Source organism: Stegostoma tigrinum, chromosome 7, assembly GCF_030684315.1.
Source record: "Stegostoma tigrinum isolate sSteTig4 chromosome 7, sSteTig4.hap1, whole genome shotgun sequence".
In the NCBI taxonomy this organism is placed as follows: domain Eukaryota; kingdom Metazoa; phylum Chordata; class Chondrichthyes; order Orectolobiformes; family Stegostomatidae; genus Stegostoma; species Stegostoma tigrinum.
In genome coordinates this window covers 50,294,579-50,321,854 of record NC_081360.1, presented here as the reverse complement: position 1 = coordinate 50,321,854, position 27,276 = coordinate 50,294,579, and the positions used below count along the sequence as shown (strand labels likewise).

Here is a 27,276-nt window from a genome sequence, read left to right as displayed (position 1 = left end):
AATTTTCTTTCAATAAGGAAGGTTGATGATAAGCTTCCCCATATTCATCAGGAATGCATCGTTTTACAGTTTAGTAGTATTTTATTAGTGAGTCTAGACCTGCCACAGACCTGATAAAATGTACTTTTTTATTTCTAAGAAAATAAGATTATCATTAAGGCAACATTAAAATCCACCTTAAGGTATCAATGTCGGTCTGTGTTTTCAAGAGATGTGGATAAGCATGTGAAAAATGAAATTTTAGAGTGTTTAAAAAAGTTCAAGGCATTAGATGCCAGTGGATGGCACTTTCAAATGCGATGGGCTTAACTGTTTCTACACTTTGAAATCTGAGGATATTTTCTATCTTTCCTTCAGGATTCAGGAATCTTTATATGTGCTTGGGAGAATGGAAAGTAACCAGTGTTAAAGTCAGCAAATGCCATTTAGAAATCATCAAAATTTCACATGTCAAGAAAGGAAAGGCTATGTTAATGCTGATTGAGAGGGTAGGTGACATGAAGGAGGTCATTCCACACAGCCTGTCCTCTGTAAATAAGGAAATTTGCCCAGTGTGTTGGATTATTCTCAATGAAACCTATATTTTAAGGCTAAGTTAAAAAAGCTAACCAAATCTGATTAGAAAACAAGGGCTGAATCTTATTTTCGGCGATCAGTTCTGTAAGGTTTCATGAAGGGCTGCTAGGCCTGTTGAAATTGCTCATTGAACCTTAAAAAATACGCACCTGATTAATTTTCTACTCATGCCTTTGGTGCCTCACTTGTCTGATTTCTAAGCTAGAGAGGCTTGCAGGAATAAGCAAGCTGACCATGGTATTGTACTGCTTGCCATTTCTGGAAGAACATTCCACTTAATGGATAACCACTGTCAGACTGGCATCCCTGACATCTCCACCACCTTTAAAAAAATCACTTTGCACTCGAACAAGCGCCAGCATTCTGAAGCTGCACTGTTTGTTGAAGGACAGTCTTTCTGAAAGTGTCTGCAGTTCTCTGACAGAGGCCTCCAGGAGGCGCACTCACACTTCAGATTAGGCAGATCAAACTTGGTCTATAATCAAGGGCAAGCGGGTATGACTGTAAGAGAAGAAGGTGTGGGGGCTCAAGGGGCACCTCCTGAGGAGCTTCTGTCCCTGCAATTGTCCAACAATTATGAGATTCTGCAGGCTGTATGGATGAGAGAGGCTTCCAGGAATGATAAGGAGGCTGACCATGGCATTGTACTATTTGATGCCATTCAAGTAGGAGAGGAAATAGTAGTTATAGGGGATAGTATAATTATGCAGCTGGATACTGCTCTCTGCAGTCGTGAGCATGACCCCTGACGGCTGTGTTACCTGCCTGCTGTCAGGTTTAAGGACATTTCCTTGGGGCTGGAGAGAAATTTGGAGTGGGAGAGGAATGATTTAGTTGTCACCACCCATGTCAGTGCGTGCAACATTGGTAGGAGTGGAACGGTGCCTCTGCTAAAAGATTTTGAATAAATCTGAGCTAAACTAAAAAGCAGAACTTCGAAGGTAATAATCTCAGGATTACTACCTAAATCATGAGTAAACTGGCATAGGGTAAATAAATTCAAGGAGTTAATCAGTGCTGTAGTGGGAATGAGTTTCAGTTCATCGGGCATTAGTACCAGTACTAGGATAGAAAGGAGCATTTCCAGTGGGATAGGCTTCACTTGAACTGTGATGAGGTCAATGTCCTAGTAAATCGAATAACTAGGGCTATAGCAAGGGGATAAACTAAAGAGATGGGAGGAGAGGGTTCAGGAAGGGAAATAAGCAGGCATAAAAATCAGAGGATATGCTAGTATTGCTGCACAGGTATTTTGATATTGATATCCACAGTGTACTAGATTAGATTCCCAACAGTGTGGAAACTGGCTCTTCGGCCCAACAAGTCCACACCGCCTCTTGAAACGTCCCACTCCCCTATAACCCACACACCCCTGAACACTACGGGCAATTTAGCATGGTTGATCCACCTAGCCTGCACACCTTTGGATTGTGGGAGGAAACCGGAGCACCCGGAGAAAACCCACGTGGACACGGGGAGAATGTGCAAACTCCATACAGACAGTCGCCCAAGGCTGGAATTGAACCTGGGTCCCTGGTGCTGTGAGGCTGCAGTGCTAACCACTGAGCCACTGTGCCGCCCAGTATTAAAGGAAAAGTAGCAATTAAGGTCATAAGGGAAACCATGATAAAAAGACAAAATTAATCACATTTTACTTAAATGCAAGCAGTATTCAGATCAAAGTAGGTGAATTAATAGCATGAGAAAAGGTTAATGTATATACTCTTTTAGCCAGTATGAAGACATGGTTTCTAGGACATCAAAACAAGGAGCTAAATATTTTGAGGTATGTGACTTCCAAAAGGACAGATGAGAAGGGTAGGATAGCTTTCTTTGTACAAGATGGAATAAATACTGTAGCAAGAAATGATCTAGGATAATCTGATGCTAGAATTCAAATAGGTGGAGGGAAGAAATATCAAGGGAAGAAGACTCTGGTAAGAGTAGTCTGTAGGCCTCCCTAACAGTAGCAGTTTTATGGGTTAAAGAATAAATCAAGAGATTATGAGGACATATAACAAAGACAGTACATCAATCATGAGTGACTTTAATTTTGTAGATTTTCGCAATTTGATTTTCACAGATAACCATGAGGAAGAACTTGGTATATTTGGGACATTTCCCAGAACAAAATGTTGTGGATCCAACCGGAGATTTAGCTGTGGTAATGCATAATGAAGCAAGTTTAATAAACTATGTCACAGTAGAATTTATGCTAGAAAACAGCAACGATAACATGGTAGAATTTAGCATTCAATTTGAGAGAGAGAAATTTGGGACAGAAATAACTATAGTAAACCTAAATGATGTTAATTACATAAGGAGGAGGGCAGAGTTGACTAGAGTGAACGTGGAAAGAGATTTAGCAGAAAACACAGTTGAAATACAATGTTTAAGAAAATAGATAATGACTCACAGCAAAGATATATCCAAGTAAGGAAGAAGAATTCTTGCAAGAGGTTAAACCAATCATAGTTAATTAAGGAAATTAAGAAGAGTGTCAAATTGAAAGGGAGCAAATATAATGCCTCAAATATTAGAATAAATCAGAGGATTGCAAAGTTTTGAAAGCCAATAAAAGATGACCAAAATAATAGAGAGGGAGAAAATGACTGATGAGGGCAAATTAACAAGGAACGTAACAACAGCTTGTAAGAGCTTCTTAAAGTATATTAAAAGGAGAAGATGGGCCAAAGTGAACATAGACCCTTGAAAAATAAACCTGGGGAAATAATAATGGGGAACCAGAAAATGGCAGAAGAGTTGATTAAATTTGAATATTTTGTAATACTTCTTAAAAATTGAATACCTTGCATCAGTCTTTACAGTAGAAAACAATAATAACATTCCATAATACTAAAGGGTCAAGGGGTGAAAGGAAATACATGTAATAACTAATGCTAGAAACAAAATACCAGGACTTTAAATGTGCCGAAGGCTGAAAAACCTCCAGGATCTGATAGTTTGCAGTCTAGGATTTGAAAAGAAGTAGGTGTGGATAAACTAGCAGTAATTTTCTGGAAGAGTTTGAGGATTGGAAAACTGCCAACATTACACACGTATCCAAAAAGGAAGCGAGACAAAAATCTGTTAACTGTACACATGTTGGCTTAACACCTGTCATTTTGGCAAAATGTTAGAGTATTATAAAGGATGTAAATGCAGAGAATTTAGAAATAGATAATATCGTCAAGCAGAGTCAACTTGGTTTCTTGAACGGGATATTGTGCTTAACACATTTATTAGCGTTCTTTCAGCAGGTAACAAACTGGATCGAAAATGAAACTAGAATACATTTGGATGTCTAAAAATCATGTAGAGATAGTGCACATAAGGCCATTTAATCAGAGCCCACTGAGTTAGGGGTGGTAAATTAGCATGTGTGGAGGATCGGCTACCTAACTGAAGACTGGGTTGGGTTAAAAGGCATTTTCAGGATGGCAACCTGTAACTAGTGGCATGCCACAAGGATCCCTACTAGTAATCATTTGATGCGGAAATGAACCTACAATAGACAAGTTTGCAGATGACAAACAAACAAAGGTGGGAAGACAAGTAGTAAGGATGACAGAGTCTACAAAGGGGTATAGACAAGTTGAGTAAATGGGTGACAGCTAGACAGATGGATTATAAAGTGGGAAAATGTGAGGTTATGCACTTTGCAGAAAGAACACAATAGATAATAGTGAGTATTATTTAAGAGGAGAATGATTGCAGAAAGTTGCAGCACTGAAGGATTTGGGGAGTTCATCTATGAATCTTGAAAAGCTAGCATACAAATTCAGGTAAATAGGGAAGGCGACTGGACTGTTGGCCTTTACTTCAAAGTTAATGGTGTATGAAAATAAGAAAGTCTTGCTGAAACTGTACAAGGCTCTAGTCAGACCAGAGCTGGAATATTTTGTCCCTTTTCTTTAGATTAAGTACCCTGGACTTGGACTACCCAACTCATAGAAATAGTTTTTCTACTTGTTACTTATAATACTTAGAGAACTTTGATCAAATCACCCATTAATCTTCTAACTTGCATGGAATACGACCAATCTGTCCTCCGTTAACCAGGTGGCATTACCAGGTGTTATTTATTAAATTTGTTACACTGCACTCCCACCATGACCAGTAAATCCTTCCCAAGATGTGATGTCCAGAACTGAATGCTGCATAGTAGGTACGGTGTAACCAGAGCTCTTTAGTTTCTGTGTCATAACTTCTAATTCCTTGCACGCTGGTCATCCAATATAAAGGTCAGCATTCCCTTACCTTCACAATTATTTAAAAAAAACTATTACTGATACTATTTAACATTCTTGCCTTGCTTGTTCATAAAGCTGTCTTCCCCCCAAAAAAGATAATTTAAATATGTAGAGTTCTGCTGAATAAAATATTTACGTTGTTCCAGTATTATTTTCTAAGCTGTAAATGTTGAAATTGTTTTTATTTTGATAGGTTTAATATGGCTATATTATCCAAGTTTGCTGTGTGTCTGACTGATCAACATATGTACCACAGTCCACTGATGGGAGAAATCACTGATATTGTTCACAGGAAGTTGGAATATATACAAGATGCAAGGTAATGTTACTAGGCAAGTGCTCTCTGATGAAGGGTCTAGGTCCGAAACGTCAGCTTTTGTGCTCCTGAGATGCTGCTGGGCCTGCTGTGTTCATCCAGCCTCACATTTTATTATCTGGGACTATTTTGTTGACTTCTGGCTGCAGTATTTTGTGTCACTAATTTTGCATTGGTTTCAGGTTTGCTTACCTGAGTTTCAAAATGATTAATCATATGCGAAGTGCATTCAAATGGCTTTGATAAACTTCACATGCTGTATAAATGCAGATTTTATTTTGAGGTGCAATGTAAAGAAACTAGAATTTTGGGGGTTGCTTTTCTTCAATTTGATCAAAAGAACTTTTCTTGAATTTGATCAGTTGGTATTCTTTTGCACAAGTATTATTGTCAGCAGTAGTTTTTTTTAAAACTTCCAATTAATACTTTTTTAGATATAGAATCATACAGTTTTTATCACATGGAGAGAAGGCCTTTGACATCATGTCTCATCAGTCATCAAGCTTCCATCTATTTTAATCAATTTTCCAGTCTTGTATGTTATAGTGTTTCAAACGTTCATCTAAATAATTCAGAAATGCTTTAAGGCTTCCCATGCTTAGCACCTTTTAGGCAGTGAGTTTCAGATACCCATAATCCTCTAGGCTATCTTTTTGATTCTACATTCCCCTTTAAAACTCATGCTTCCAACCTTTAAAAGGGTGCCCCCCCCTCCCCAATTGTTATTGACCCATCTACCAAAGGTGGGAAGTTCCTCCCTGTCTTCTCTGTCTATGCCGCTCAGAACTTAAACCTCAAGCAGATTTCCCCCTCAGCCTTCTCTGCTTTTAAGGAAAACAACCCAAGCCTCTCTAGTCTCTCTTCATAACCGAATCATTGCAGCCCAGGCAATATCCTGATGAACCTCTCCTGCACCCTGTCTGGTACATAGAACACCACAGTGCAGTACAGGGCCCTTCGGCCCTTGATATTACGCCGACCTGTGAAACCAAACTGAAAAGCCCATCTAACCTACACTATTCCATTATTCTCCATATGTTATTCCAATGACCATTTAAATGCCCTTAAACTTGGGGAGTCTACTACTGTTGCAGGCAGGGCATTCCACGCCCTTACTACTCTCTGAGTAAAGAACCTACCTCTGACATCTGTCCTATATCTATCACCCCTCAATTTAAAGCTATGTCCCCTCATGCTAGCCATCTCCATCTGAGGAAAAAGGCTCTCACTGTCCACCCTGTCTAATTCTCTGATCATCTTATATGTCTCTATTAGGTCACCTCTTGACCACCTTCTCTCTACAATCATATCATTCCTATGTGCTGGTGACTAAACTGCACACAGTATTCCAGCTGTGGCCTAACTAATGTTTTATCCAGCTCTATCATAACCTCATTTCTCTTTTATTGAATGCCTCAACTAATAAAGATAAGTATCTCAAATGCATTGTGAACCACTTTATCTATCTGTCCTCTTGCCTTGAAGAAAGTTTGGACGTGCGCACCAAGGGCCGTCTGTTCCTCTGTACCTCCTAGAATCGTACTCTTCAACATGTACTCCCTTGCCTTGTTGCTTCTGATTATTGTCCTTTTGAATTGATAAATGTATCATGACTAAACAGCAAAACAAAAAGATCTTTTAAAAATATTACTGTTGCGCAGCACTACTCATACTAATATTTATCAGTACTGATCTCTCATTGCTATCTATTCAGTTGGGGTGGCTCAGTGGTTAGCACTGCAGCCTCACAGCGCCAGGAATCCGGGTTCGATTCCAGCCACGGGTAACTGTCTGCGCGGAGTTTGCACATTCTCCCTGTGTCTGCATGGGTTTTCTCCGAGTACTGTGGTTTCCTCCAACAGTCCAAAGATGTGCAGGTTAGGTGGATTGGCCATGCTAAATTGCCCATAGTGTTCAGGGGTGCGTGGGTTATAGGGGGATGGGTCTGGGTGAGATGCTTCAAGGGGCGGTGTGGACTTGCTGGGCCAAAGGGCCTGTTTCCACACTGTATTGAATCTAATCTAATATAATCTGAAATCAACTGTAAATTAAGTGCTATGGCATAGGGAAAATAGTTGTAGCCTTTATTGCAGTATAGAACATAGCGTCATGCAAAGCAATGAATGATTGATTTTGAAAATATTAATTGTCATTGTTAATTATTTCCGTCTGTTGAACAGGATACTTTCATCTTTAATGTTGAGCATTTCTGGAATGATCTCCACAAATCTTCGGAATTGTCTAATAGAAAAGGCAGAATTTCTGTTGGATACCAGGGATCCTTCGCAATTGAACAATTCACGCCGAATAGTACAATTTCTGCGCAACATCAAGTTCAGTTATCGTCCTCTGTTGGAAAAATGCAACAAGATTTTTCTCCAGAACATAAAAAATCTAGATGCTGATAACATAAGTATAATCCTTGGGGTGTACCAGTCTTTACATTTTAACAATTGTGACTTTCGATTAGCAGCTAAGTGGAGACTTACTGAACTTGTGAATGCCCACAGTGACCCTGCCAGTTTTCTCAGGCTATTTGCAGCATTAGGACCTTTATCTGGACCAGTGGTTAGAGAAAGGTATGTTCCTAACTTAGAGAGCCACGGCATCTAAAAATAACTTCTGAACACATTCTTCACTCATTGCATAAGAAAAACGTAGAGCATTGTTTTGTTTGTTGGAGTTCTATTGTTGCATGGTATAAAAATTGTTCTTACAAAATATATCAATGTCATTTATTTGAGATTTTAATTTAATGATCTTCTTCCATTTGAGATAACTAAAACTCCTGTAAAAATTATCAGAAGTAACGTTTAGTATTTAATATTGTTAAATCAAACATGTTTTTAAAACCATCTCATTTAAACTAATTGTAATTTTATAAACTGAATTTCAGTCAGTAGTGTATTTGTGGGTGTTTTGTAAGTCAAAATTCATTAGAATATAATTAACAAAATAATTTGCAACAAACATTCCTTCCTGCCTCATTATCACTCCGCCCTGTCAAATAGGCTTGAATCTGCCACCTTGTTAATGGTTGATGATTTCAGCCCTTTGCAAACATTAGCAGTTATAGAGACCATGGAAGAGATGGAATCCAGGAATCCACAACTAATTCAAAAGTAAGTATACATACTATTGCTCACAAGTTTAAGTATTATATTGATTGCATTTGTTTTGTGTTATGACATCATTTTGAGGGAGAGGCATGTAGGAAGTGATAGTGTCATTGCGCTACAAATCTAGAGGCCCGAACTGATACTCTGGTGATACAATTTTGATTCCTAACCCAGTAGTTGGTAAAATGATTTTTTAGTTGATAAAATATACAATTGAAAGCTACACTCATTGTCAAAAACCAGAGTTATTGCAGAACTGAGGCTTATGTTAGGTTTAAAAAATAGTGGAGCAACTGATTGTAACATAATATTTCAACAATAGGTATTTATCGTTCTGAACTTTTAATATCCTTTTGGATCATGAAGAAAGTGTCCATGGAGTCATCATCTGTTAATGAGCCACAGTTCCATGAATTTCCTGATGTCCTGTAGCAGAGGAAATCTGCCATTCTTATCCAGCCTGACCTACTAGTAACTCCAGATCCATGGCAAAGCAGTTAGCCCAAACTGCCCCTCTAAATTGGCTGAGTAAACTATTTAGATCAAGGGCAATTAGAGATGTGGAACAAATGGCCATGCTAGCAATGTCTACACCCCATAAGGGGATAATGAAAACATTTCTCATTGATATTTGACCAGAAAATGCTTATTTTATCATTCTCCCTGCTTAGAGTTGTAACAATTTTGTACACACAACTGGATCAATACAAGCCAGTGGATGTTGCAAGAATAACAAAGGCACTGCTGTCACTGCGTTGTCAAAATCCAGAGTTATATGCAAAATTGAGGCAAATGTTAATAAGGTAAAATGAACTGAATTTACCATAATAATTGTGTCAAAATTTTTTTTGTTCTGAACTTTAACATGGATGCACTAGTAGTGTTCAAGTCCCAACTGCTTTAGAGATATGTCATAACATGCCTGAATAGGTTGATTAGAAAATACCAGAATGTAGACGCGGGAGGGTTCTTGTGGTGCAGTGGATGTTTGGATAACTAAACAATTCGAATAGTAATTTTAAATTCTTGCTTAATTTTTCTTTTGGAATGCATGCAAAGTTAAATTTCTGTAAATTTGCTAATATTACCGTAATATAGAAATTAAGTTTATTGAAATTCAGAACACTGCAGCTTATGAATAAACTTGAAATGTTACTAGAATGTTCAACTATTGAGGGGTGTTGCCTCTTTACTATTATGCATTAATCAACAATAGTATGGAATTGTTAATGTCACGTTCTGCTAAAACAGCATGCAGCTTTGGAAACTAAGATTTTATACAGTGGGCAGCAGCGAATGTTGAATTTGTTTTCAAAGTGCCCCATGCAAATTATGTCGCAGTCAGGAAAAACAAAATTGGGTCCCTTAAAAAGAATTGCCTAACAAGGATGTTGTTGATAAGTTTAGTCTAAACTGCTGTTTCATCTTAACCCGTCTTTACATTGTTAGGATATATGCTCAGAAGCTGATTATTGAAGCTGGTTAGGACTGATAGTTTTTTAAATAGTGAGTGAGTTGAATAGGTTTCTGAATAGATTAGTGAAAACTCAGGAGGGTTCTTGTGACGCATTGGTACTGTTCCTACTTCTGGGCCAGAAAGTCTGGGCTCAAGTTTCACCTGCTCCAGAAATGTGTCATAACATGCCTGAACAGATTGATTAGAAAATATCATAAATTAGATTCAGGAGGTAGTGGCTCAGTGGTAGTGCCCCTGCCTCTGAGCCAGGAGACCCAGGTTCAGGTCGCACTGGCTCCCAAGAAGATATAGCACCTCTTTTACATTCACAGTTACATTGAGTTGGGTGGAGCACAAGCACCAGCAGAGGCTGATTGAGCCAAATAGTCTTTTTGTGCTTGAAGATGAATCTTGATGAATATTTTATGTTGAAAGATAAGTAAAACTAAAGCAAGACATCTCCAGTGCAAATTCAAATATACCGCTATACACCTAATGTTTTCTTCACTTCGGAATTACAAGGATTAAGTTTCATTGCTTAATTATCGAATAAGTCACCAGGAAATACGGTAATTATAGGTTGATGATCACTTCACTTCATATGCATCATATTAGGTATTTTGTATGTTACTTGCGCAGTGGTCCTTATATACCAAGCACACTGTCCTGCTTCTCATTTTATTATAAATGCTTTGTGGAGTCCTCTGTAAACATGTGTTAACTATTTTGAACTTGCATACCTGAGTTACAACTTTCAGATCCAATTAAGGGGAGATCTAAATCTTATTTCTGTCAGATGTAAATACGTTTGGAAAGTTCCCAGCAAATATGGCCCTTCAGATTACTCATTTTGGATTTTTTCTCTCTCTTCCCTTATTTACAACCGCTTCATTACCCTCCCCCTATTTCAGTTATCTTCATCGCAGTGTCATCCCTTATGAAGTGTCCATGTTAACTCGAGTTCTGTCCCTCCTTCCCTCTCCGCGAATTGATAACCTGATCTCTGCACGTATCAATGCTGTCTTGCCACAGTGTAATTTAAGTGACTTGAATGCATTCGCCATTGCTATCACCAAGTGGGTACGGAATGGCTCCTTATACCAACCTGGCATAGCAGCAGTGTACGTGAAGCTACTACAGAAGCTGAATAAATGTGGTTTGGAACGATTGCGGAAGGCAGACTGTATGGATCTACTGATGGAAGAGCTAAAATTCATCTCTGGAGAATGGTTTGAAGAAGTCCTTGCTGAAGAAACTATGACAACCTTCGAACGATTGATTGATCAGGTGACTGAGTCCAATGTTGCAGAATTCGCCCTGTTTCTAACTAAAACAAATTGTCTACATACTGATCTGCTGGACCAAATAGCATCTGTCACGCTTAAACATATCAACAAGGTATGTAACAATAGTATATTACATAACAAAAAACACTGCTGTTTTCTTCCTTTTGACTACCTTTTAACTTAACTTGTAACCTATAATGCTACCGTAGAGGAAACTTCCAACTTGTCTAAGGGCTTAATACAGATAGTGGTGAATCAGCACTTGTTTTATAACTTGTCTGTTTTTTGGCTCCACTGGTTTAAGTTGAAAACAGAATTACAGTTGGACTGCATCAACAGTTGGCCTGTGTATGCTTCTGTGAAATTGCAAATTCTGCCAGAGTTTTTCTAATATTGCTGTGTGTTCTATCTCATTTCTGTTCCACTTCTATCCTCAAATTCCATGTGTGGTGTCTTCCTGGCTATTTCTTGCTATTCTGGCTCAGCTGTCAGATTTCATTAGAGAGTTCCATAATTTTCTACTTTAATCACCAATCTTAATGTCCAATTTGTTTCATGTATAATTTACTATGTGTTTTGGTTGAAATTCTCTGAACCTTTATCACCAATTGCTTTGCAACTCCAGGTTTTTTTTTGTTCTTTATTACTACATATTGTTTTGTCTTTTAACCAATTTGCCTTACTTGTTATCTAATTGCATGTGATTTATTGCTCTCTGAAGCTTCCAATTATTTTTCTTGCCATTTTAGTTTAAATTTGGGTATCCCAAACCCTTCTGTTGTGGCCTTTTTTGAATTGTAATTTTATGTTGATATTTTATATTTAAAAAATCAGTGAGTTGCTGTGATCTATGAATATGTCTTTCAAAGCAAAGTTGTATATAGATGTGGAAATATTGCACGGGCCTAAAGCACAATTGGTCAAATGTTCCCTTTGTGTGTAATCTATGGAACACTTTGTGTACGCAGATAGCATAGTTCACTGTCTGACAACAATTAGTATACATCATAGAATCGTAGAATCCCTACAGCGTGGAAACAGGCGTTCCAGCCCACCAAGTCCACATTGACTCTCAGAGCATCTCACCCAGACCCGTCCACCTAATCTACACATCACTGAACATTACTGGCAATTTAGCGTGCCACTCCACCGAGTCTGTACATCTTTGGACTGTGGGAGGAAACCGGAGCACCCAGAGGAAACCCATGCAGACACTGGGAGCATGTGTAATCTCCACACAGACAGTTGCCCGAGGGTAGAATCAAACCCTGGCACTGTGAAGCAGCTGAGCTAACCATTGAGCCACCATGCCACCAGTATGCATCAGGTACTATGCTACATAGAAGTCCTAATTGCAGTATAAGCCCAACCTTGTGTCTTCACTTCAAATGACCCTGCAGTACTAAATCCATACTTGCCCAAAGCCTTATCGAGAGCAGACATCTTATTTCATTTTGATGAGTGTTTAAGAGAACTACATTGAAGTACTGCAGAAAATACAAAGAAGAATCATTTGTTTGCTTTTGCCTTCGGTTCAGAATGAATCCGTAGCTCATCTGTAAATAGTTTCTAATCAACCTGTTCAGAGATGTTGGTTCACATCTCTGAAGCAAGTGGGACTTGATCCCAGATCTCTTGACTCAGAGGTAAGGACAGTGCCACTGCACTAAAGAGCCCTGTATCCCAGTTAGACAAATTGATCCTTGCGTGCTGGAAAGAATTAAATTGCAGAAGAGGGGATTTAAATTTCTTTTTGACACTTCAGGGCCACCGCAAGTAGCAAATGAGGAGGCATCAATGTTATATAGTTTAAGGTGATTGGATAATAATTTAAAATAAATATCATGAAATAAAGAATGGGAATCAAAGTGGTTGACAAGAACTGAGGATGATGGTTAAAAAAGCCTTTTCCTATGCTGTAGTTTCTCAGATGTTATTCTGTACTTCTAAACTTTTATGATTGTGGTGCAGTATTCCTGAATTTTTGTTCATTTTACACACACATTATTTAAATACTTCACGAAGCAAATAGTTTCTAGATCTGTGTATGAAGAATAGCTAAAGGACATCACTCGTAATCTGCAGCCATTAAATAAGAAATGTCACACCCAAAAATGATAGAAAAGGAAAGTGGATCAAATACTCCTAAAATTTGATTTTGACTTCATCTGTATTTTTATTTTGATGATTTCTTAGACAATGGAATGCTGCAGAATATGTTATTTAAAAGGGCATGGATTGCTTTTTGTAAAAGAGTATGAAATAAGATATGGAAAGGGGGAAGGAAGATGAGAAGCAAATTATCAACAAGTTTTGGATTATTTGCTGCTGTTGAAATATTCTATGAACTATTAGGAATCTGAATTTCTTAGTCCTCCATGGACAGATCCAGATCACTTCTTGTTGAATAATGATTCCTAAGAAATTTATGAACTGTTAACGAACTTTTGACATGACAATATGATGGCAATTTTATCTTTGTTCAATAATTCAGATCCATTATTCAGCCATATATGCCACTCTGCTTCCATTCACCATCCTGAATTATGATCCTCCACAAGCTGAAGAATTTTTTGAATCCAGTATACAGCATATTAGGCCTCATTTGAGTGAGTATTGCACCATGCATCATGATAATGCAGAATATTAATTTTTGCAAGTCAATAAATAATGTCAACAGACATTCACTCAGTAAGACCATGTGTTGCTTGATTTCTTATTTTCAACCGATAAATGATTTAAATGGATCGCAAGATTAGAAAACTGTTTAAAACACTGGTTCTAAGAAAGGGTCACTGGACCCAAGACGTTAGCTCTGATTTCTTTCCACAGATGTGCCAGACCTGCTGAGCTTTTCCAGAAATTTCTGTTGTTTGTTTAAACATTGAGCTTACCTATATTAAACTAGTTAAACAGAACGCTGCTGTATTGATTGCATGCCTTAATATTGGATTTCTGGATTACAATATTTAATTGAAAGCCAAGCCTCTTCCCTGCACTGTTTCTTTTCTTGTCCAAGGTCTTAAATAATGCACGGGAAATTGGTGATTTAAGCACTCTGCCATTTCATAAATTGGTAGTAAATTTCTGAGCACCTTTAAGCCACTTTACCATGTGCTGTAATTGAAGATGATGCAAACTTTGGTCTGGATTGGGAAAGCTGGATAGAAGCTTATTGGGGCAATAAATCAGTAGGTGAATTTTGAAACTGAGTTGGTATCTTTTTGAACGTAGAGATTGGTAACACAAAACTACATGGGTTTGAGCAACCAAACATAAACTTTACTTTCCAGCAAGGTAAAATAACTTAAAATATTGATCTTGTATGCAAATTTCCAAAATCAGTATGAAGCAAACTGTTGTCAAATAGAATATCCTGCACATTAAATGACTAATGCAACCTCAACCAATCCCGAGCATTTATTTACAACCAATCCCAGTTGCTAGAAATCACTGAATCACAACAATCCCATTAGCACATAATCTTCCTTCAAAGGGGTTTCCACTTTTCAATCTCAAAAGATATGCTTCTGACCTCCCTCCAGTACAGTTGCAACTTGGACTACCTTAATATCTGTTTATTTTCCAGAGATTTAATCTTGTTTTCCAAGACTGCATTGCACTCTAATTCACGATTGACCCACTGGCTCCCTGAGATTTCTGTTAGCACTACATACATACAGCCAGCACAGAACGTTACTTTGCTACCTGAAGCCTCTTCCTATACTCTTCTGGTGGTCTTCTCCCTGTTCTTCTGGGTCACTATGCTCTTCTTATGGGTTCCTGGTTTTCTTTCTTCCTTGGGACTCCTGAATGCTATCTTGTGTCTTTGCCTACTGTCCTTTTAATGGACCCTTTGGGTCCTTTGACTGCTGGTTTCTAATAAGAAAGAGATAAGAATAGAGATTGGATATAGAGTTTGAGTTTTTAACTTAATTATGCTGGTGTGGATTGTTTAGTCAAATTTCAGCCACCACTTTAAAGGATGAGGGATTTTGTAGAATTATTCTTGCATTACAATCTCTAGGTAGTATTGGTATCACCTTGTGAATGTCCACCCTATACGCAGGAAGATGAGGGAATCTGGGACAAAATTAGATTTTTCATAATCTTTTAAACAAAAAGGCATGCCAGAATTTTCAATTTCTATCTGCTTTACTACTACGTTACAACAATGAGTGTGTTTCAAAAGTTCAAATGTCCTGAACTCATGAAGGGAAGTACATCAACATAAACCCTTCAGTTTGTTTCTTTCCATTGTCCAGAAATACATAACATGTTAAATGAGAAGGTAAATTACAGATGCTTCTGGATCACTAATATTTTCAAAGACAAGGGCTGAGTTCATATTTACAATATAAATTACATTTCATTTTAACTAAATCAATGACAAATGACAACTTACTTTTGAAGTCGATATAGTTGGTTCTAGTTCACCCCTTCTCATTGAATAACTTTGAAATTTACTGCCACAGGTGCCAGTAGGTAGGTGAATGTTACTTTTTGGGGAATGAGCTAAGGTATAATATTATTTCTTCCATAAATTCATGATAATAATTTGAAATTTTTTTTATCCAATCCTCTAGAAGTACTGTGACTACATTTCAATTGCATTATGCTGTTTATTGTATTTGTATACTGTACCTTTATCATATGAATGAGTATTGTAAGACAAAAATATCCATATTTCTCAAGGATTAAAATATTAATCTTTGATATTGACAGTATTAATAGGACTAAGGTTAAAAATGCAAAATCAATTCTCTAAAATGAATTTTGCAAGCTTGGCAAGTTTCTGACCATTATTGTGCTGCTTAGATTGTTTAATGATACATTATGACAGTGATTACACTTTGTAAGTATTGAATTACTGTAAAGCTGTATGGGATACTGAGATCTTGAAAAATGCCACATAAATGCAAGTTTGTTCTTTTTTTCCGTAGATTTATGTGACCCTCATCTGCTAGTCCTATTTGGTTACTCACTAGCCCTAGCAGGCTACTTTCCTGACGATCTAATTAAGACTATTTTTAGTGTGGATTTTCTAGCGAAGTTGGACTCTCAACTGGATAGTAAGTTTCATTTGTTATTTAAACGTGAGTACTTCTAAATTATTAGAGGCATCATACGACCTTAAAACAATTCTGAAATCTCAGATACATTAGGCTTGCACTTTTTTGATGAACCCGCCCTCCACAATATAATTCCAAAAAAAAAGCATAACTACCTTTGAACAAAGCATGTTGACATTTTGGTTAGTATTTTCCAGATGTGATCTAAAGCATTAATTACCACCTTGGAACTTCCCTTATTTCTGGATGCCAAATTCCACAGCTTTTTAGACATGTAAGGTGTTCAGACCTGAGACTGGATAAGTTACTGTTGGTGAAGAGTGAAATTTTAATATTTCAAAATTCAAATGTTTTGAGAGACAATTTTTGGATAGATTATCACTTTATAATTTAGGAATGACTGAAGACAACAAAACCAACTTTGCAGAATGAAACCTCATCTTTAATCAGTCTGCCCTGTAGTCGACTTAAGCAAAATATGATTCTTAATTGCTTTTGAGCAAAACACTAGGCTGTATGTGAAGGTTTACCAGCACTCCCTTGGGATAATTAGGCATGGGTGATAAATGCTGACTGTTCCTAGACTATCTACATACTGGAAATGAGCAGAAAAATGTCAGACGCATCTGAATATCAGAATATCGAGAAAGTAGAACCAATCTGTAATGAGGGATTAAGAGTGCTAAAAGGGATCATGAAGTATCTTTATCAAACAGAGTTAAGGAAAATCCCAAAGCCTTTTATTGGTACATAGGAGCAAGAGGATAACTAGAGAAAAGATTGGTCCACTCAAGGACAAAGGAGGGAAGTTATGCGAGGAGTCAGAGAAAATATGTGAGATTCTTGATAAGTATTTTGCGTCGGTATTCACCAAGGAGAGGGACATGACGGATGTTGAGGTTAGGGATAGAGATTTGATTACTCTGGGTCAAATCGGCATAAAGAGGGGGGAAGTGTTGAGTATTCTAAAAGGCATTAGGGTGGACAAGTGTCCCAGGTCCGGATGGGATCTATCCCAGGTTACTGAGGGAAGGAAGAGAGGAAGTAGCTGGGGCCTTAACAGATATCTTTGCAGCATCCTTGAGCACGGTTGAGGTCCCGGAGGACTGGAGAATTGCTAATGTTGTCCCCTTGTTTAAGAAGAGTAGCAAGGATAATCCAGGTAGTTATAGACCGGTGATCCTGACAGCAGTGGCGGGGAGGCTGCTGGAGCAGATACTGAGGGATAGTATCTGTTTACATTTGGAAGAAAGTGGGCTTATTAGTGATAAGCAGCATGGTTTTGTGCAGGGAAGGCCATATCTTACCAACTTGATATAATTCTTTGAGGAAGTGACAAAGTTGATAGATGAGGGAAAGGCTGTGGATGTCATATACATGGACTTCAGTAAGGCGTTTGATAAGGTTCCCCATGGTAGGCTGATGGAGAAAGTGAAGTGGCATGGGGTCCAGAGTGTACTAACTAGGTGGATAGAGAACTAGCTAGGCAACAGGAGACAGAGAGTTGTAGTGGAAGGGAGTTTCTCAAAATGGAGAACTGTGACCAGTGGTGTTCCACAGGGATCTGTGTTGGGACCACTGTTGTTTGTGATTTACATAAATGATCTGGAGGAAGGTATAGATGGTCTGATTAGCAAGTTTGCAGATGACACTAAGATTGATGGAGTAGCAGATAATGAAGGGGACTGTTGAAGAATGCAGCAGAAGATAGATAGATTGAAGAGTTGGGCAGAGAAATGGTAGATGGAGTTCAATTCAGGCAAATGTGAGGTGATGCATTTTGGAAGATACAATTCAAGAGGGAGCTATACAGTAAATGGAAAAGCCCTGGGGAAAATTGATGAACAAAGCGACCTGGGTGTCAGAGATAATGGGAACTGCAGATGCTGGAGATTCCAAGATAATAAAATGTGAGGCTGGACGAACACAGCAGGCCAAGCAGCATCTCAGGAGCACAAAAGCTGACGTTTCGGGCCTAGACCCTTCATCAGAGAGGGGGATGGGGGGAGGGAACTGGAATAAATAGGGAGAGAGGGGGAGGCGGACCGAAGATGGAGAGTAAAGAAGATAGGTGGAGAGAGTGTAGGTGGGGAGGTAGGGAGGGGATAGGTCAGTCCAGGGAAGACGGACAGGTCAAGGAGGTGGGATGAGGTTAGTAGGTAGCGGGGAGTGCGGCTTGGGGTGGGAGGAAGGGATGGGTGAGAGGAAGAACCGGTTAGGGAGGCAGAGACAGGTTGGACTGGTTTTGGGATGCAGTGGGTGGGGGGGAAGAGCTGGGCTGGTTGTGTGGTGCAGTGGGGGGAGGGGACCTGGGTGTCAGGTCTGTTGTACTGTGAAGTGGCAACGCTGGTCAATAGAGTGGTCAGGAAGGCATATAGCATGCTTTCTTTCGTTGTATGGGGTATTGAGTACAAGAGTTGGCAGGTCATGTCGCAGTTGTATAAGACTTTGGTTCGATCACATTTGGAATACTGCATACAGTTCTGGTCGCCACATTACCAAAAGGATGTGGATGCTTTGGAGATGGTGCAGAGGAGGTTCACCAGGATGTTGCTTGGTATGGAGGGTGCTAGCTATGAAGAGAGGTTGAGTGAATTAGGATTATTTACATTAGAAAGATGGAGGTTGAGGGGGGACTTGGTTGAGGTTTACAAAATCATGAGAGGTATAGACAGGGTGGATAGCAAGAAGCTTTTGCCCAGTATTGGGGACTCAATTACTAGGGGTCACGATTTCAAGGTAAGAGGGGAGAAGTTTAAGGGAGATATGCGTGGAAGTTCTTTACGCAGAGGGTGGTGGGTGCCTGGAACGTGTTGCCAGCGGAGGTGGTAGAGGCGGGCACGATAGCATCATGTTAAGATGTATCTAGACAGATACATGAATGGGCAGGGAAGAGGGATACGGATCCTTGGAAAATAGGTGACAGGTTTAGATAGAGGATCTGGATTGGCGCAGGCTTGGAGGGCCGAAGGGCCTGTTCCTGTTCTGCAATTTTCTTTGTTCTCTGTTTGTTCTTTGAATTACTCGTTGAGTTAAATTTAATTTTTACCTGGCAGCAAAAACTCTTTGGCTTATCATTTTGTTTGTGAGTCAATTGGACTGCTCATTTTAAAAATATCCAGCGTTGGGAAGTGATTAGTTTTCATTCCCTCAGATGCATATTGTGTACGTCCGTATGCTTGCATTTAAATCTTCAAGTTACTGTTTTACAGGTAACTTACAAAATTATGTAGCTCATGGTGTGCTTCTGGATCAACTAATTAATCCACTTAACAGCTGATGAAGGTTGCCCGTGATACTGTTGTCTGATCTGGATTATAATGATACAACATTGCCTTGATGCTTCCAAGAAAGAGAGCCAAAAAATCCCTGCACCTATTGTGATCAGTCATCTGCATCCGAGCCTGCATGTGACTGTTTGGTTGAAGACAGGGTCAAAATTATCATTTAAATAAAATGCCAAGCGGCCTTTTACAAAGAGGAAACTTGGTGAAAATTAAAAAAATACAGAAATTTATTGTAATAATTTGGTTTCTAATGCTAGCATTGCCTGATGTTCTGAACATGCGAATCCGGTTACGTTTAATGGAGTTGAACAGAGCTGTCTGTTTAGAGTGCCCGGAATTCCAGACGCCTTGGTTTCATGACCGTTATTGCCAGCAATTACTAAATAAAGGTCAGTGATTGCATCAATAAATTGAAATATATTTTTGATCCCCTTTTGCTGAGTTTTTTCCCCTGTATTTCTCATTTAATACTTATTCAATTCAGATTTTTGTTGGAAGGAATAGAAGAACATAAGAAATAGGAGTAGGAGTAATTATTCAGCCCCTCGTTCCTGATCCACCATTCAATAAATTGTAGCTGATCTCAACTCCTGTTGCATGCCAATTCACTGGGAAATTGAGAGCTATGATTCAAAAATCTATCTACTTTCTAACATGACTAGGCAGAGTAAAGAGCAGGAAGGATGCTCCCAACGATCAGGTGGGGACTTTTGATCTTACATGTTCAATGTGTGTTGAAACTCATTTAGTATGTTAAAACTTATGTAATTAATACTTAGCATTCAAGTATGTCAATTTCTGACTGCAAACATGCTATTTTGTAATTTTAATTTGTTTTATTTTATAGGTAATCCTTCTGTCAGTTCTACCCAGCAGCAGATTCAAGAAATATTGGAGCACGTTTTGGGAGGAAGTATCTATTCCAAAACCTCTGTGTTTACCCCATATTATTATTTAATAGGTACGTTATTTGATCTTCTACAGCTTCCTCCGGACATAGTCTTCTGCGTTTTGGAGGAAGGGTAATTTTAATTTTTTTTGTATTATTTTCTGTTCTTCATGACTCCAGAGATCTGTCACTGATTCTGAAATCCAAATGTTCTTTAATTTTGATGTGAGAATTCATTGCTTTTTGAGTACATTGTCTTTAAAAACCTTTAAGACTGCAACTGGTCTTTTTTAATAACATTGCACATACTTCCTTTTCATTTCACAAATAAGGCTTTAAAAAGCAAACAGACTTAAAAAAGGACATACATTATTTAATTAATTTATTTATTACAGTCTTCCCAATTCTTTGAAATAAGTCACCTTCCATGTTTAAAATTGTCACCTAGTTAGTTCTAGGACAGTTTAGTGAAATAATGTAAGAAGATAAGATTATGAGTAAGCTATTCAGCCTAGAATCCGTTAAATCATTTTATTCAATCATCGTTGATCTGTACCTTGACTGTATTTACTCACATTAACTCTTTGCGGCTGAAAATAATCAATCTTAAATTTCAGTTGACCTGGTATCTACAACCTTTTGAGGCATGTTTCCAAATTTCAACTGTCCATTTTATTAGGAATAATGATCTCACTTCTAAATAATCTAGTTCTAATTTCTTTTTTATCCCTCTTGTCTGGATTCTCCCACAAGAAAAAATAATTTCTTGGAATATAACCAATCAAATCCCTTAATTGTTATCCCTAAATTGAATCATGTCTCACCCTTCTAAATTCAGGTTATATAAACTTGACTTGTATTCTGTTGTTGTCAGCCTTTAATCCTTTCAGTTATTCGGTATCCTTGGTCGGTCTTCACTGTATCCTGAACATACAAACACTGAAAACTGAATTCACTGCTCCAAATGGTGCCTTGCCAAGGCTTTGTACATTGAAGCATCATTTCCTTTCTTCTGAATTCCATCTCCTTTGAGATAAATATCAACATTTAATTTGTTGTTCAAGGTGTTGATTGTTTCATTTGGATGACCATTGCAAATCTGTGTTTTGGCGTCTTTACCCACTCAAGATAAAAACTGTTGTCAGTGGTGATTTTCCCTCATTAAATATTTTGAGATTGAAATTGATTACTCATTTCTTACAGACTTTGAATGTGTCCTTGACAAACATCAAAAGCCTCTCCCTTATGTGGATCAGAGTATTAAGCTACTTTCTGAGAAAGGAAAACTAAGTTGGGAGCCAGACAACAAACAGCTAGTACCTGGAGCACAAAGGTTCGTGCACAGCTGATTTGCGTTTTCTCTTAAATGTTATCATGGAGGATGTACGAATTCTGAAGCAGTACTTTTTGAAAAATCTTCAGAAACAGGTCACTCTTCCAAGATAAAACCTGTATTTTTTGATGTAGCTCATAACTAGTTTTTAACTGCTTAATAATTTAGATTTTTGAATGTTATTCACTTTCTTTGTGCTCCAATAAAACCAACCAAACTAGTACTTTAGTCACAATTGTGTGGCATTATGTATGGTTATTTCTTTATAAGATACCTGCAATACTACTTTACATCGGATGTAGTAAGGTTAGTTCTCTAGGGAATTGACAGTGTTGGGTTTTTTACATTCTTTGCTTTGAAAAATTATATGTAGCAGAGATCTGATGGGAGATCTCATCTACAATTTGCCATACCTGAACCAGCAAGAAAGGTTCAAATTTCTAGTGTCAGAAATATTCAATTTATTTCATCATCTTTGCTTTAGAGATGATTCAAACTTCATAGAGTACATCGTATATGTTGATGTAGTTTAGCACTTTTAATGTGAATTTAAACATTGGACTTATTGCATTTTTTTAATAAACTTGTAGTTAACTAACTAAAACACTATTGGAGTAAAGTAGTTCTGTGTGGTTTAACTAGAGTGGTATAGAACATAGAACAATACAGCGCAGAACAGGCCCTTCAGCCCTCGATGTTGTGCCGACCTGTGAACTAATCTAAGCCGCTCCCCCTACACTATCCCATCATTATCCATATGCTTATCCAAGGACTGTTTAAATGCCCCTAATGGCTGAGTTAACTACATTGGCAGAAAGGGCGTTCCATGCCCTTACCACTCTGTGAGTAAAGAACCTGCTTCTGACATCTGTCTTAAATCTATCACCCCCAATTTGTAGCTATGCCCCCTTGTACAATCTGAAGTTATCATCCTCTGAAAAAGACTCTCACTGTCCACCCTATCTAATCCTCTGATCATCTTGTGTGTCTCTATTAAATCCCCTCTTAGCCTCCTTCTCTCCAATGAGAACAGACCCAAATCCCTCAGCCTTTCTTCATAGGGGCAGTGCTCCAGACCAGGCAACATCCTGGTAAATCTCCTCTGCACCTTTTCAATGCTTCCACATCCTTCCTGTAATGGAGCGACCAGAACTGCCCGCGATATTCCAAATGAGGCCGCACTAGCGTTTTGTACCATTGCAACATGACATCATGGCTCCAGAACTCAATCCCTCTACCAATAAAACCTAACACACCGTAAGCCGCCTTAACAGCACTATCAACCTGGGTGGCAACTTTCAGGGATCTATGTACGTGGACACCAAGATCCCTCTGCACATCCACACTACCAAGAATCTTTCCATTGACCCGGTATTCTGTCTTCCTATTATTCCTCCCAAAGTGAATCACCTCACATTTATCTGTACTAAACTCCATTTGGCCCAATTCTGCAGTTTATCCAAGTCTCCCTGTAACATTCTTCCGCACTGTCCACCACTCCACCGACTTTAGTGTCATCTGCAAACTTACCCATCCACCTATGCCTGTGTCCAAGTTATTTATAAAAGTGACAAATAGCAGTGGTCCCAAAACAAATCCTTGAGGCACACCACTAGTGACCTGACTCCAGGCTGAATACTTTTCATCAACCACCACTCGTTACCTTCTTACGGAAAGCCTGTTTCTGATCCAAACTGCTAAATCTCCTTCTATCCTGTGCCTCTGTATTTTCGCTAATAGCCTACCATGTGGAAATACTGTGTTATTGACATTTTTTCAAGTATGAATTATCATTAATAACAGTAAATAAGGTTGTCAACAGTTTTTCATTTTGTAGTGACTTACTCACAAACTGCTGGTATTTTATAGCATTAACCTTGGTAACCAAGCTACACAAAGTACGGGTGTTGCAGCAGCCTGGGTCCTGCCACATATTTATTTCATGAGCTTTTTACTCCAGATTAGCACTAGCCCTACACTTCTTGCTGGTTGACTGTTTCAAAGTTTGAAGTCCAAGTTATCAGTTACCTTGGACATACCTTTCATAGACAATCTTGTCATTTTTTGTACCATCTGTCACATTAGACCAAATCTACCCAGAGCTGATTTCCTTGCCTTTGGCATGCATCATTTTAGATTTAAGTGTTAGGGTTGATGTCTGCCTTCTTTCTTACTCCCTCATTTCAGTCCTTTTAGCAGTGTGCCTTCATTTTATCTTATATGGTCCATGCATGTATTCTCACAAATATGCTTTATGCTTTATGCTTTATGCTGCCTCCATCATGGCTGTTCCAGGACTTTCTTGGATGGCCTTGTGTCCACCTTAAGCCTTTCATGCATTTACTCATTTAAAACCTCATCTCCCTGTATTGCCACTCAGACTGTTGTATTTGCCATTATTCCTGTGTTTCGGACCTACATGGTTCCGAGTTTAATTAAAGCTTGATTTTTAAACTTTTCATGTTCGCACGTATCTATGACTTTGGAATTGTCTTCCTCCTGTTCTAACTTCTTTCGTGCAGCTATCTCTTCGACTTTCTAGACCTTTCACTCTAGAACTTCTTCCTTCAATTTATCCATCTCTCTGTCTCTCTTCCTTTTAAGGTGCGCTTTAAAGCTTACTGTACTGACCAAGTTTTTGGCCAGCTGTCCTAGTGTTGCAATATTTTCGAATGTATATATTTTTGGCTAATTACAGTCCGTGAATTGCGTTGGGATGCTTTACTGCGTTTAATACTGATGTAAAGAAGCACATTGTTACACCTCCTATACACATTAACCTGGTTCCTTATCTTGCTTTCATGTAAAAACTGAATGTCAAGTTGCCACAATTTTTTTAAAAACTGTCTCTACCTGAATATTTATGTAGTATGTATAATAATACAGAAAAGAGGTTCCAGAATGTGTTCTCTGTTGACATGCCTTTTTTCAAAAATCTTATTTCGTATTTTTAAAAGAACAAGAAATAGAAATCCACTGATTACTGTGTGTGCCCTTGAGACACTTGTTAAAAGTTCAATGAATACAGATGATCTTTTTAGGAAGTTTAAGTCATTTGATGTTTATGTTTGAGTTCTCAAAGTTTGTGCAGCAAGCAATTAAGAAGGCAAATGGTATGTTGACCTTTATCACAAAGATTTTCATACAGGAGTGAAGATATCTTCCTTCAGTTCCAGAGATAACTTAAAGGCAAAAACTAAGGCATGCTATGTTCAGTTTTGAGCACCTTATTTAAGGAAGAATGTGAAAGCCCTGGAGAAACTTCAAAGGGGTAGTGTTAGAATGATACCAAGAATGAAGGATTTTAGACACAAAGAAAGATTAAAGAGTTTGGGTTTATTCTTCTTGGAGCAGAGAAAATTTAAGAGGTGATGTTATTGAGTTGTTCAAAGTTATAAACAATTTTGACAGGGTAAAAAAGGATATTCAGTTTTCACTTGTTGGTACGTCGGTAACTACAGTTCACAATTTCAAGATTGTCAGCATGAAAGCTGGGAGTGAAATGAAAAGAAATTTCCTCAGTCCAGAGAGTTATTAGGATTTGGAATGTGTTAGCTGGGAGAGTGGTGGAGGTGGATTCCATGGGAGGTTTCTAAAGAGAGTTGTGTATATATGTTTGAAAATGAAGTTAAAGGGCTATGGAGATAGGTTGGAGAGTGGGACAAGCTGGGTAGCTCTACCAGGAGCCAACATGATGGTTTGAATGGCCTCCTCCTCCTGTACTGTAAAATTTTATGATTCTGTGATATTGCAAAAATACGTGACAAGCTGGAAGATTAGGAAACTTAAAATCAACAAAGGCTTGTTTAAAAAGTAATTTTAAGAAAGGTAAATCATGAAAGAAAACAAGCGCATGATATAAAAATGGATAGAAAAAGCTGCTTTACGTATATAAAGGGAAAGAGAGTATCTAAAGTAAATCTTGGTCCCTTGGAGGATGAGAAGGGCGAGTTAATAGTGGAGATCACAGAAATGACAGAGATACTAAATAAATATTTTGCCTCTTTTCACAGTGGTCAAAACTAGTACCATCTTGATAGTAGCAGGTAATGCAGAGGTAATATGAAAGGAAGGAATTAAAACAATTGGCACTGGAAGAAATAGGGAGAGAGGGGGAGGCGGACCGAAGATGGAGAGTAAAGAAGATAGGTGGAGAGAGTATAGGTGGGGAGGTAGGGAGGGGATAGGTCAGTCCAGGGAAGACGGACAGGTCAAGGAGGTGGGATGAGGTTAGTAGGTAGATGGGAGTGCGGCTTGGGGTGGGAGGAAGGGATGGGTGAGAGGAAGAACCGGTTAGGGAGGCAGAGACAGGTTGGACTGGTTTTGGGATGCAGTGGGTGGGGGGGGAAGAGCTGGGCTGGTTGTGTGGTGCAGTGGGGGGAGGGGACGAACTGGGCTGGTTTAGGGATGCAGTAGGGGAAGGGGAGATTTTGAAACTGGTGAAGTCCACATTGATACCATATGGCTGCAGGGTTCCCAGGCGGAATATGAGTTGCTGTTCCTGCAACCTTCGGGTGGCATCATTGTGGCAGTGCAGGAGGCCCATGATGGACATGTCATCTAGAGAATGGGAGGGGGAGTGGAAATGGTTTGCGACTGGGAGGTGCAGTTGTTTGTTGCGAACTGAGCGGAGGTGTTCTGCAAGGCGGTCCCCAAGCCTCCGCTTGGTTTCCCCAATGTAGAGGAAGCCGCACCGGGTACAGTGGATGCAGTATACCACATTGGCAGATGTGCAGGTGAACCTCTGCTTAGTGTGGAATGTCATCTTGGGGCCTGGGATAGGGGTGAGGGAGGAGGTGTGGGGACAAGTGTAGCATTTCCTGCGGTTGCAGGGGAAGGTGCCGGGTGTGGTGGGGTTGGAGGGCAGTGTGGAGCGAACAAGGGAGTCACGGAGAGAGTGGTCTCTCCGGAAAGCAGACAGGGGTGGGGATGGAAAAATGTCTTGGGTGGTGGGGTCGGATTGTAAATGGCGGAAGTGTCGGAGGATGATGTGTTGTATCCGGAGGTTGGTAGGGTGGTGTGTGAGAACGAGGGGGATCCTCTTAGGGCGGTTGTGGCGGGGGCGGGGTGTGAGGGATGTGTTGCGGGAAATGCGGGAGACGCGGTCAAGGGCGTTCTCGATCACTGTGGGGGGAAAGTTGCGGTCCTTAAAGAACTTGGACATCTGGGATGTGCAGGAGTGGAATGTCTGATCGTGGGAGCAGATGCGGCAGAGGCGGAGGAATTGGGAATAGGGGATGGAATTTTTGCAGGAGGGTGGGTGGGAGGAGGTGTATTCTAGGTAGCTGTGGGAGTCGGTGGGCTTGAAATGGATGTCAGTTACAAGCTGGTTGCCTGAGATGGAGACTGAGAGGTCCAGGAAGGTGAGGGATGTGCTGGAGATGGTCCAGGTGAACTGAAGGTTGGGGTGGAAGGTGTTGGTGAAGTGGATGAACTGTTCGAGCTCCTCTGGGGAGCAAGAGGCGGCGCCGATACAGTCATCAATGTACCGGAGGAAGAGGTGGGGTTTGGGGCCTGTGTAGGTGCGGAAGAGGGACTGTTCCACGTAACCTACAAAGAGGCAGGCATAGCTGGGGCCCATGCGGGTGCCCATGGCCATCCCCTTAGTCTATAGGAAGTGGGAGGAGTCAAAAGAGAAGTTGTTGAGTGTGAGGACGAGTTCAGCTAGGCGGATGAGAGTGTCGGTGGA

At 39.4% G+C, this 27,276-nt stretch overlaps 1 protein-coding gene across 6 annotated transcripts in view; it reads left to right on the top strand.

The window, feature by feature from the left end:
* The window catches only part of fastkd1 (FAST kinase domains 1), a 46,549-nt gene that overhangs the window by 11,753 nt on the left and 7,520 nt on the right, over nucleotides 1–27,276 (top strand). For 5 of the 6 annotated variants that reach the window (XM_048535186.2, XM_059647242.1, XM_048535187.2 and 2 more), the window contains 10 exons: nucleotides 5,023–5,148; nucleotides 7,326–7,724; nucleotides 8,157–8,267; nucleotides 8,936–9,067; nucleotides 10,632–11,118; nucleotides 13,501–13,615; nucleotides 15,950–16,078; nucleotides 19,623–19,754; nucleotides 20,213–20,326; nucleotides 21,458–21,587. In XM_048535186.2, coding sequence (XP_048391143.1) covers nucleotides 5,023–5,148; nucleotides 7,326–7,724; nucleotides 8,157–8,267; nucleotides 8,936–9,067; nucleotides 10,632–11,118; nucleotides 13,501–13,615; nucleotides 15,950–16,078; nucleotides 19,623–19,754; nucleotides 20,213–20,326; nucleotides 21,458–21,587 — 1,875 coding nt within the window. Of the gene's footprint in view, nucleotides 1–374; nucleotides 489–5,022; nucleotides 5,149–7,325; nucleotides 7,725–8,156; nucleotides 8,268–8,935; nucleotides 9,068–10,631; nucleotides 11,119–13,500; nucleotides 13,616–15,949; nucleotides 16,079–19,622; nucleotides 19,755–20,212; nucleotides 20,327–21,457; nucleotides 21,588–27,276 lie in introns of those variants that run through there. The other variant, XM_048535191.2, reaches the window with a different exon arrangement.